The sequence below is a fragment of the Narcine bancroftii genome, chromosome 3 (assembly GCF_036971445.1).
Source record: "Narcine bancroftii isolate sNarBan1 chromosome 3, sNarBan1.hap1, whole genome shotgun sequence".
NCBI lineage: Eukaryota > Metazoa > Chordata > Chondrichthyes > Torpediniformes > Narcinidae > Narcine > Narcine bancroftii.
Window position 1 is genome coordinate 26,824,936 of NC_091471.1, and position 12,298 is coordinate 26,837,233.

General features: G+C 44.1%; 1 protein-coding gene across 5 annotated transcripts in view; it reads right to left on the minus strand.

Annotated features, from left to right (window-relative positions):
• LOC138757027 (lysine-specific demethylase 3A-like) overlaps positions 1-12,298 on the minus strand; it is a 107,177-nt gene that overhangs the window by 68,281 nt on the left and 26,598 nt on the right. For all 5 annotated transcript variants that reach the window (XM_069923640.1, XM_069923637.1, XM_069923636.1 and 2 more), the window contains exon 4: positions 8,152-8,257. In XM_069923640.1, coding sequence (XP_069779741.1) covers positions 8,152-8,257 — 106 coding nt within the window. The remainder of the gene's footprint in view (positions 1-8,151; positions 8,258-12,298) is intronic.

Consider the following 12,298-nt stretch of genomic DNA (forward strand, 5'->3'; position numbering starts at 1 on the left):
CTCCTAGTTGGGCTAAAGTTGAATTGGCTTGTATTTCTGAGCTTAAGGTTCATCAATTTATCTTTAAGTGGAATTGTTATTTGTTATAGGGATATAATATGCTGGTTTTAAAACATTTATTAACGATATGGACTAAAACAAATTCTGTTATAGGTTCTGGGGGCAAGATTATGGCCCAAACCCCACTATATCAAAATAAAGTTATTATTTTTTTGATGAATAATTTGTACTTATAGATTTGGGATTCTAAAGGTATAAAGGTGATCGATGATTGTTTTGAAGATGTACAGTTTCTTTCTTTTACTAGACTTAGGGAAAAATTTGGGATACCATCTAATTCTTTATTTGTATATTACCAAGTGCAAGCTTTCGCGATAGATAATTTTGGAAGAGAAATGACACTACCTAAATTGACTAAATTTGTGCTTTTGATTTTAGACACATTAAAAAAGGGGTTTATTTCAGATATGTATGCTCTATTACAAGATAAGATGAATAAACAAGATTTAAGTAAATCTAAAATTAAATGGGAAGAATATTTATCTTTTGATAAATCTCAGGAAGAATGGGAGGTTATATATCAAGATAGTGTGATTAAATTACTTAATGTAAGATATAGTTTAGTCAATTATAATTTTTTACATCAATTATATTTGACTCCCGAGAAGTTAAAAAGATATGGTTTTAGTAGTTCAGATTTATGTTTGAGGTGTGGACTTCATACTGGAACATTTGTACATACAGTTTGGTCTTGTGTTAAGGTTCAACCATTCTGGGAAAAAACTGAAATATTTTTGGAAAAATTATTTAAGATTAGATTACCATTGGATCCATTAATTTTTTTTTGTTGGGTTACACTGTATCTTTAGTTACTGGTTTAGGGTTGGACAGGTTTCAGATGGCATGTGTTTGTCTAGCATTAGCAGTAGTGCGGAAATGTATTGCAATTACATGGAAAGATAATGTGGAAATATAGCCCGCAGGCACAATGAGTTGTGATTTTGTATCTATTGGAGAAAATAACAATTTGCATAATTATTCTTTTTTGTTCAGATGTGGTCACCTTATTTGGAATTTATAGGTTTGGAAATACCTTAATTATTTTTATTGTAAGTTTGATACATCACACAGAGTATGTAAGTAATTAACTGTTATACATCCTTTTGTTTATTTTAGTTTGTCTTATTTGTTTTCATATGTAATCTAAAATTATAAATAAAGTTTTAAAAAAATATCTTGGAGCATCTCCCTCACTGAAACCTGTAATTCAAATGGAACACCTGCCTGCCTGGAAGCGAGGGTCAACGCTTGTTCCACAGCTTGCTTCGCTGTACCAAAAGCAGCCTGTTGTTCAGGACCCCATTGGAAGGTGGCTTTCTTTCATGAGACACTGTAGAGTGGTCTCAGAATCATAGTGAGGTGGGGTGTATGTTGTCGCCAATAGCCCCATGAAACTCTGGGTACTATAGGGGACCGCAAAGTTTAAAATTTTATTTCTGGCTGATTCTGTTATCTGCCTGTGTCCTGAGTGCCATTGAATATCCAGGAAATGTGCTTCACGGGAGGGCCCCTAAATCTTGTGCATATTATGTCATCGATATAATGGGCAATCAACACCTCAGGGATCGAAGGAGAGAGTCAATTGACTGCAGATCACAGGCTACGGCAGATAGTGGGGCTGTGGAGGTAGCCCTGAGGGAATCTACAGAAAAGGTGCATCGTTTGGCGCCCAAGTAAATGCAAATTGGTCTTGGGAGTTGTTATGCAGGGGAATGGAGAAGAATGCATTAGCCAGATCAACCACTGCATACCAGGGTTTTTATAGCTGGGAAGCTGCGTTCCACTGAAGTAACAATGTCTGGGACAGCAGTGAGCAACAGGGGGGCCATTTTGTTTAGCTGCCTGTAGTCTAAAGACATCCTCCAGGTGCAATTTTTCTTTCAGACTGGCCAAACAGGGTTATTGAAAGGGGAAGCTGCAGGTCTGATGTCTCCCTCCCACAGGAGAGCCTGCATAGCCTCTGTAATGTCCTGGTGCCGCATATTTGTTACTTTGGAAGGGGGGGTGGAAATGACCATAGGTTCCCACTTAGCTGCCCCCACCACCACAGTCGCCTGTGTGACCCCAAAGGTGAAGCAGCCACGGTTGGTATGGAGGGACTGTCCCCGTAATAAATTGATGCCCAAGATGCCTTCAGGGGAGGGCACAATGAGGACCACGGCATATCCAGGGGGTTGGCTCCCGATGGCCAGGTGAATGGTGACAACCTTTTCAGACAGGAGGGAGTCTCCCAAGCCCCTCTATCTGCATAAGGGTCCCCCTCCACACTGCGTGGTTACCAGGGACAATAGTGTGCTGTGCGCCTGTGTGCACGAGCGCAAGCCAGCGCTGTACGCTGTACTGCTACAGGGATGTGCGGCCTCAGATCCCCAGGGCAGCGGAATGCTCACGCTGGAGTCCCTGACCTTCATCCTACAGAAGAGTATTTGGTGGTCTGCCACGCACCGTTGATGAGATGCTCACACAGGGTGAGCACAGACGTCTCTTGCAGCAGCTGCTGCCTGATCTCAGCCTTGAGGTGGGAATGACAGTGAGGGCTGGTCAGGTGGCACGGGGACAAGGGCACCCCCAGCGTCCTGTTTGCTGGCGGGTGACCGCCTGTCTTCACCTGGCCAGTCTCCTCCTCCTCCCCCCCCCCCCCCCCCCCACCTACACAACTCCTTACAGTGCACATACAGGGCAGAAGTGGGGGGATCCCATTAATGCTAGTGGGGTCCACTCCTGCATGCAGCAAGTCGAAGTAGAGCTACCTGAGGGGCACCAGGGGACTCGGGTCCAGGGTTCTGGACTCCGCACTGTGGACTAGTGCAGGCGCCTCCAGCGGCATATATTCTAGCCCCTCCAGGAGAGGGATGGAATCCCGTACCGTTTTTGCTGTGGCAAGCCCCATGAGTGGCAGAAAGATCCACTTAAGATCAGGGGCTGCAGTAATTACGAGGTGTTCTTTGACTTCTCAATGAAACCTTGGTCAAGGGCACCCTCATAGATACCACTGATCAGTGCCCACTCCCTGATGACTCTGGTGCCCTCCCCTACCATGGCCCAATGTGGTCTCCCATGGAGGTTCCATTACAATCGGGTGGGATACTGGGTCTGTATGGCTGCGACCATGTGCTCCCACAGAGATGACCCGCTGCGGATCCCCTCCTGTGGTGCTCACAGGGCGTTTTTAATGTTCTGAGATTCAGAGATGTTTCCCAGGGAACTGGCCTCCTGCTGGGAGAGGGCGGATTAGTGCCCCCCTCATCCCACAGTCTGAGGAGCCAAGCAATGAGATGGTCACCTGGCCGCTGGCGATGACTGTCTGCCAACTGGGCGAGCTCTTTAGAGGAGAAATACCATGTCTCAGGGGTCTCTGAGGGTCCCCTAGCACATGCACCCTAGCTGCCCCCTCCTCATTGCCCCCCTCTCCTCAACGGGCTTGTGAGGGCTCAGTGGTGGGGGAAACTGAACAGTCGTAGTAGGACCCTGGCTCCCCGGACATCCCTTCCTCTTCGCTCTCCATCCAGATATCCCTATCCCCAGCCAAGTGTCTGGCTGCTCACCCCGCTGGACCAAGGCTAATTTTAAATTGGGTAAGGTCGCCAGCCCGACCGACGGGCTACCTGAACCTGCTGGAGCTGCACCAATCAGCATGTGACCTTGGTGCCTCTGGTCTCCAGGTCATTCAATCTGCCTTGGGCAACAAGAAGTGCCTCCTGCAGTCCACTGCAGGTCCATCCCAGGGCTTCTATTTCCCTACCCTTTTGGTCAGAGACAGTCTGCAGGTTTTCCACCAGCTGATTGGTGATCCTTACCTGGAATCTCAGCAGCCAACAGACACCCCTCTGACAGCCCCTTACCTTGGGAAAACCAGAATCTTTAAGGAGGGCTACCACATGGTGGCGTATTCGCTCGCCATGAGGGTCCAGCTGCTCGGACCAGTCCACAGGCTTACTAAAGTTGGCCAGCATGCTGGCCAGACTTCTAAATCACTCACTATTGTCAGCCCACCTGGGAATTCTGTCTTTGGGCCAGTATTGGCTTTCCTTCACCTGTTCCAAAACATCCCTCTCTGATCTGTGCTTGGCCAAAACCCTTGGGATCCTGCTCACAGCGCCAATTGTTGTTTGGGATCAGACCAAAGTTGAGGTACAAAACACATATTTATTTTGGGGATGCAAACAGGACAACAGGGTCAATATGTTAGGCAAACCTACACACACACACAATACGCAAGGGGTAAATTTACACCAGATAACAAGGGAGAAACTGACAGAAGACTGGGGGGGAAATTACATGGATACACACATTCAAGTCTGGATCAAGGTGATACTAATGCCCCCACCCCATGACCAGTACGGATACAACTCTTGCTACCTAACCTTGGGACGCACCCCAAACCAGTGTGGAAGGTGCTACTTACATGCCACCAGGAGTCCAAAAGAGGCGGAACAAAGGGACCTCCATGGTCCTTTACAGTTCTGCAGGCAGTATTGAGGGGACCAATCACTTGGGGGAGGCTGGGCCCTGTTGGCTGTTGTGGCCAATGGCTCAAAGTCAAGTGCAGGGGTTCAGCAGAGGTGATTCATGTGGGCCAATTGGATGGTCAGGGCTGAGTCTGGGCAGGCTGTCTGGACTGCAGCACCTGGTGATTTAGGTGGGCCAATCGCAAGGGTCACCTTAATGGCTTGGGGTGAGTCTTTGACATCATTGGCAGGAGTGACAGAGTATATAGAGGTGTTTGGGGGATAAATTGGGAAAGATTTGTTCAACCAGGTCACACACACACAAACACTAAAACAGAATTTTTGCAGGAGCTTTTGCAAGAGTGTTCAGACTCATGATGGACTGTTTGAAAAGGCAGCAGCTTTGTCTGAAAAACAGTTTGCTGTCTGGAAGTGCATGTTATCTTTTCAGGCAGAGGGAGAACAGCTTTGCTCTCAGAGTAGGAGTGAGAGAGAGAAGAGACACAGAGTTCAGTTCCAGAGGGACAAGCTGGCAAGCTTTGGAAGGCGGCCTGGTCAAAGGAGAGGACTGGCTGTCTGTCTGTTGTTTCCCTTTGAATAGAGAAACAGAAAGGAACTCTGTGATGACCTGAAAGAAAGAGGTTATCCTCTGGAGAACCCTGAAGGGAGCAAGTTTCGTCAGCAAGACACCAGAGTGGCTGTCCTGGAACGAGAAAACTCTCTCCCTGAAAACCAGCAAGATCCCTCCTGAGTGGTAACCATCTACCTGTTAAGCACCAAAGCCTGGTGAACTGTATTAATGTTAACTTCTGTGCACAGTATAAGAATTGCCTGCAACCTGTGAGATTGGACTGTGAAGCAAAGAACTTTTCTAAACTTATATACACATTTCACACACGTGCACTTAGAATTAGAGGGGGGTTAAGTAAGTCAATAAAGATAAGTTAAAGTTTGATTCTGTTTTCATGTTCAAAGATAAATAAAAGCAACTTTTGTTTAAGTAACCATTTGTTTTATTGAATATCCATTGCTGCTGGGATTTGGGGTCCTCTGGACTTTGTAACACAGGTAGTGCGTCCCCCGAACAGGAGCGCAGCTGCACCACCAGGTGATGGGCGCTGCCTCTCCATTACACCACTCACAGGCCATTGTTCCCAGTGCCTCCGCAGGTCACCCCGATCACAGCTGCCTTCTCACTGGAGCACCCAATGCTTCAGTATACGCAGCTATTGCTGTGATCCCAACCACCCCTGTTTGGACATTCACACCGACTCCGTTGTGTTCCCACCCCAACCTCAGTCTCCACCAGAAAGGCATCTTGGATCCCTCTGCTGCTGAATCTTACTGCTTCATTTCCCCTACCATCATTTCTTACCCATCCCTATCCCCTTATCCCTCTCCCAACTCACTCTCATCTACTTATTTGAGCTACCCCTTTCTTCCAAACCCACCCAGCCGTCAGATCTTTTCATTTTACCCCCAACTCTCCTCTGATCTCCCCTGTCTGCCACAAGAAAAATGAACAGAAGCAGGCCACTCAGCCCATCAAGCCTACTCCACAACTCCACCCTGAGCTAAACTTTTCTCACATCTAGTTCCAATTTCTGCCCCTTTGTCCATATCCATCGGTACCCTGACTAATTAGATAACTATCAATCTCCTCCTTAAACTCACAAATCCACGATCCTCTGGCTAAATAAATTTCTCCTCATCTCTGTTTTAAATGGGTACCTTCTAATTTGAAGACTGTGCCCTCTTGTCCTGGATTCACCCACCAAGGGAAACATCTTACTCACATCTACTCTGTCCCCAATCCTTTCAGCATTGGAAATGTCTCTATGAAATCCCCTCTCATTCTTCTAGACTCCAATGAATACAGCCCAAGAGCCACTAAATGTTCCCCATGTTATCCCTTGCATTCCAGGAATCATCCTGGTAAATCTTCTCTGTACTCTGCACTGTTTCTCCCCTGCCTGGCACCTTCCCCTTTCTGACCTATGCTCAGCCTCTCCCCTTGCCACTTTATTCAAGAGCCTTCCTACATAGTGGCTCAGACCCAAAACATTGGTTATCTTTACTATAGAAAGTGTGCTGTGTGCCTTGCTGAGTTTCTCCAGCATTGTTTTTAATTTTAAAAAATCACTTCAAACATCAGCATTAAAAATCAGTCTCTCATCATCTAATATACACTTCACTCTTCCTTTTTGGATACAAAACTCCATTTATCTCATAACCTTCCAATATTATATTCTATCTCCTATGTTTTTGCCTCCTCACTCAACCTATTGATGTTCACTTGAAACGACTAGATTCTCATTCCTCTTCACAATCCCACCTACTGGATATCACAAGTGCTAGAAATGCTCAGCAGTTCAAATCTCCACAATAGGAGAAACGTATCAATCAAAGTCATTTAACCAATACACAACTCTAAACTCTACGAAACCGGCAGAAATGCACAGGTCTCTTCAATGTTAAGATCTCTAGTGCAGAGCCTAGAAAGTATGAATCACTGCAACACATTTCTTTCTGTGGCTCCGTACATCATCATCTGCAAATTTTGTGATTTGGGTTCTACAAAAGGAGGGAGATTGAAAACTTGGCTGAATGGTGTACTAACAACAACCTCACACTCAATGTAACCAAAACCAAAGAGCTGATTGTTGAGTTCAGGAAGAGAAAACCAAAAGGTATACGATCCAGAAATCAGAGGTGGAGAGGGTGAGCAAATTTCAAACAATCTTTCCTGATCCCAACACACAATTGTCACCATGAAGAAAGCACATTAGAGGGTTCAGAGGTTTGGTATGACATTAAAAACCTTGGCAAACTGGGCAGCATGGATTGTGGGCTAAACTGGCCTGTTGTCATGCTGTATGTCTGAATTTTTAAAAACTTCTGCGATGTGTGGTGGAATGTGTGCTGACAGGCTGCATGACGGTCTGGTATGGGGGCACCAACAGCTCTGAGTGGAAAGCCCTCCAAAAGGTAGTGGACACAGCCCAGTACATCATAGTCAAAATTCTCCACACCATTGAATATACATGGAATGCTGCCTTTGGAGAGCAGGATCAAGGATCCACACTACCCAGGACATGGTCTGTTCTCACTGCTGTCATCAGGAAAGAGGTATAGTTGCCACAAGACATGTACCACCAGGTTCAGGAAGTTGCTACTCCTCCTAAACATCAAACTATCAGAGGTTCATAGAAGGACTCTTGTTTTCCAAATTATGGAATATTTATTTTCTGTTTTGCACAGTTTACTTGCACTTCTGTATACACATCATTCTTGAGTACAGCATCTTTGCACTATGATCATTAGAAATTTTGCCTGGCCCACAGGAAAAAGAATCTCGGGGTTGTACTGATGCTATGCATGTACTCTCGACAATAAATCTGAACTTTGTTTCTGATGCTGGATTAACAGGTGTGCATTTTCCATTTCAGATTTCCAACATTAAACAATTCTTTTCAGTAGTTCCCATGACAATCCAGTTTTCATGACAGCAATAATGTCTATTTCCATTTCAAAGAAAATCTTAATGACAAATGAAAATTCCAGGAAAATCAACCATGAGGTAAACAAGCTTTCAAAATGAACCCTAACCAATGGTGGTAAATAAAACCTCCATAAAACTTACCACTGATGAAAAGTTCTTGTGATGACTGGTTAATGAACCAGCTCTTAATCTTGCCACTAATTTCATCGTTATCCCAGAGAGGTTGATCCCAACAGTCCATTTTCATCTATACATATATACAACAGGAATTTTAAAGTAATCAGCAAAACATTGCACATTTCAATTTTGATGCATTTAAAAATTTTGAATATTACACAGCAGGAGTTTCAATAGACAGTGGAAGGCAGGGTGGGGGCGGGGGGGGGGGGGGGGGGGGGGGGAGAGAGGAGCAAAAACAACCAAGTCAGGATTAGTCTCAAAAGGTTTGGTGGAAAGAACTTCATGACAAGATTGCAAATATAAGGTTTGAGAAAGGCTGCAAGGGCAAGACAGGGAACTGCAGAGCCGAACACCAGCAGTGGGAAAGTTACTGGAGAAGAGTCTGAGAGACAAGATCAATTTACATTTGGAAAGGCAAGGACCAATTATGTTTTGTATGTGGGAATTAATTTCTCTCAAATTTAACTGAATGGACTAATGAGGGCAAGGCAATTGAGTGGTTTAGCAAAGCCTTTGACAAGGGCCTGCATGGTAGCTGTCCCAGAAGAGATCCAGAGGGAAGTTTGCCAATTGATTATGGCAATCAGAGGGTGATAATGCAGCCCTTTTTTTCCCCCAGTTTGGAGGTCTGCAATCAGTAATGTGCCACAGGAATCAATTATGGTTCCACAGTTGTTTATTACCTATATTTACAACATGTACGTCAATATAGTTAAACTGCTTAGCAAGTTCACAGATGACACCAAAATTGGTGGTTCAGATACACTCTGCTTTATGAATACTCAAATTACAAAAATTTGCTTTTACGAAGAAGGCAATGTTCATTTTTTAACGAAAGAATCTGAATGGGTTTTCACTTTTAAGAAAAGTCTCAATAGTAGTGAATGGGTCTTCGCTTTACACCATTTTGGCTTACAAAAGGTTTAGTTTTGTGAAGTGCGGTATACCCGTAAAATGAATCGTGAAGGTGGTTTATCCAAGACAACAGGATCAAGTGAACTGCAAAAGTGGACTAAGGAATGGGAAATGGAACTTAACTCCCAATATTGATTGCACTTTGATAGGCTAAATTAGGGCAAGACATGCAGTGAATGGTGAGGTCCTGGAGAGTGTTCTAGAGCAGAGAGACCTCAGGGTACAGGTATATTTCCATGAAACTGGCGATGCAGGTAATTAGGGTGGCAAGGAAAGAGCTTAGCACACTTGTTTTCATCAGACATGGCATGGAGTGCAGGAGCATGCGATCATGTTGCAGCTGTACAAGATGTTGGCAAGACCACAATGGGAGCATTGGGTATAGAATGGGTCATCGAGCATGTCATTCAGTTGAAAATGGTGCTGAGAAATTCACAAGGGTTTTTTTTTAAACCAGCACTTGAGCTACAGAAGATATTCTGGATCATAGAAGAGGGAGGTGACATTGAAGTATACAAAGTCACAAAAGGCTGAGATGAAAGTGAACAGTCACATTCCTTAACCTCCCCCTCACCCCACCCCAGTACAGAATTAATACTAGAAGGCAGAAATTTAAGGCGAAGGAGAAAGATTTAAAGGGGACTGAGAGACAATTTTTTCACAGATTGATGGGCCTGGAGAACAATTACCAGAGGAAGTGGCAGAAGTAAGTAAAATGTTTAAAAACATTTAGACTGGTACACTCAGAGGGAAGACAAGAGGGATAGGGGCCAAATGCAGGCACCCAAGTCTAGCTCAAGTAGGCAACTTGGGCAGCATGGATGAGATTGGCTATTTGTTCTTTATATTTAATATTTTTAATGAAGAAGCCTCTACTGCTTCCTTGGGTAAAGAATTCCAGAGATTTGCTACTCTCTGGGGGAAAGTTACTCCTCATCACGAAACTAAATCTACTCCTCCAAATCTGGAAATGATGTCTCACAGTCCTAATGTCACTAGAAACAATATTTCTGCCTCTCCTTCTTAACTATCCATTTCATAATTTTGTTTCTAAAAGATCCCTTCTCACTTTTAAATTCCAGGCAACTCAATCATAGGCTAACCCAGTCATCATCTCTGAAATCAACCTGGTGAACCTCCATCACTGCCAAAACCAGTATTTATTTTCTCAAGTCAGGAGACCAGAACCTTACACAGTAGTCCAGGTGAGACCTCACAAGTACCTTTCAGATGCAGCAGAACTTCCTTTATCTTAAAATTTAATTCCTCATGCAATGAAGATCAACATCCCGTTTGCCTTCTTGATTAACTGTTGTACATACAAAGCTCTTGCGATTCATGCACAAGCTTTCCCAGTTCCCTCTGTACACAGCATGCAGAAATGTTTCACTTTTTAAATAATAATCTGATTCCATTCACCAATATTGCACACCATTTGCCAAATCATTGCCCAATAACTTAACCTATCCACATCTCTTGCACATTCATATCAGATACTATTTATTGTCATGTAATAAATCAGAAATGCAATATTACATGGAACTGCATTTATCCCATAAGTCAGACAAAGGTTCACCATTAGTATTTATATTGCCTGGCTCCCCTTACAGTCAGAGAAAGAGAGGCAAAAAAGAGAGATTCCCCAGTCGCCAATTGTCCATGGAGACACCTCCAGCTCTCCCAGACTCTGCAGCTGCACAGTCCCCCGTTCAGTTTAAACCATTTGCAACCCAAGCTCAAATCCAAACTTCTGACATGATGAGGAAGCCTTCAACATCCAGGTCCTTTGGGAGCCCTCCTTGTGCTCAGCTTCCTCTCAAATTCCAGTTCTGATACTTGGTTCTCATAAGCCAGTCTCCAGCAACCTGGTGTGACTCCTTCGACTTCAAGTCACCAGCAACTGCTGCCTGTATGGGTTCCTTGCCCACAAGTCATTGTAGGATTTTAATTAAAACACTGAAGACTCATTTCAACAAGCTATTTAAAGCCTGTAGAGAGCTGTCAGCAGTAACACTAGCCAGTCAAACTCTGTTGGGAAACGCTATGTCTCCACTCCTGCTCTCCCTGCATTTGTACCAGTGGCAGCATCACCGTTATAGATTCACTTTTCCACCTATTTTGTCACCAGTTGTAGGTCTCCCACTGACACTTTTCACTGTGACAGATTATAGATATGTTTTTGGGAGATAAATTGGGGCAGGGTTTTTTTTTAGTGTAGGTCACATATAAACACTTTAAAACAGATCTTATTTAAAATACTGGAGCTCTGCTAATGCTAGACATGTCAGGGCCTCAGAGCCTTTGCAAAAGCTTTGGAGAGTGCCCAAGAGACTTCACTAATGGGTTGTTGTTTACAAAAAGGCAACAGATGAAAACTTGTCTGGAGTGTTAAAGTGTGATTCTGTTTTCATGTTTAAAGATAATTAAAAGCAACTTTTGTTTAAGTAACCATTTGTCTTGTTTTGGACTGAGATGAGGAAAAATATCTTCTCTCAAGAGGGTGGTAGATCCGTGGAATTCTTTGCCACAGGAAGTATTTGAGGCCGGTTCCTTGTCAATATTCAAGAGTAGGTTAGATTTGGCTCTTGTGGCTAAGGGGATCAAGGGGTATGAGGAGAAGGCAGGAACCAGGTACTGATCAGCCAGAATCATATTGAATGGCAGTGTTGGCTTGAAGGGTCAAATGGCCTTCTCCTGTACCTATTATTCTATGTTTCTATTGCTGCTGGGTTTTGGGGTCCTCTGGGCTCGTAACACCACTAATTTCAAATCAGAGAAACACCCATTTTCTTTCCATTCCAAGACATTACCACCAAGACCATGTAGTTTTATCTTTGCAGGTTCATCTTATTACCACATAATAATAAATAAAAATGTAATGTATGTAATAAACTTCAACTTTTGTCTGCCATAAGGCAAACAAAGAGTCACCATGAGCATTGCCTGGCACTCCAACAAAAGAGGCAAAAGAGAGTCTCTTAAGAGTCATCAAGTGCCTGTGGATTCGCCTCCAGTAGTTGTACAGCCTCTGCAGCCGCATACACTCCTGTTCGATCCATTGGCAACCCGAGCTCCAGGCCCATACCGCCAATATGATCAGGAACACTTCAGAACTCGAGGCCCTTTGGGAGTTCTTTTTGCCCTCAGCACCCTCTCAAATTTCTATTCTGATACCCGGTTTCCATAAGCTAGT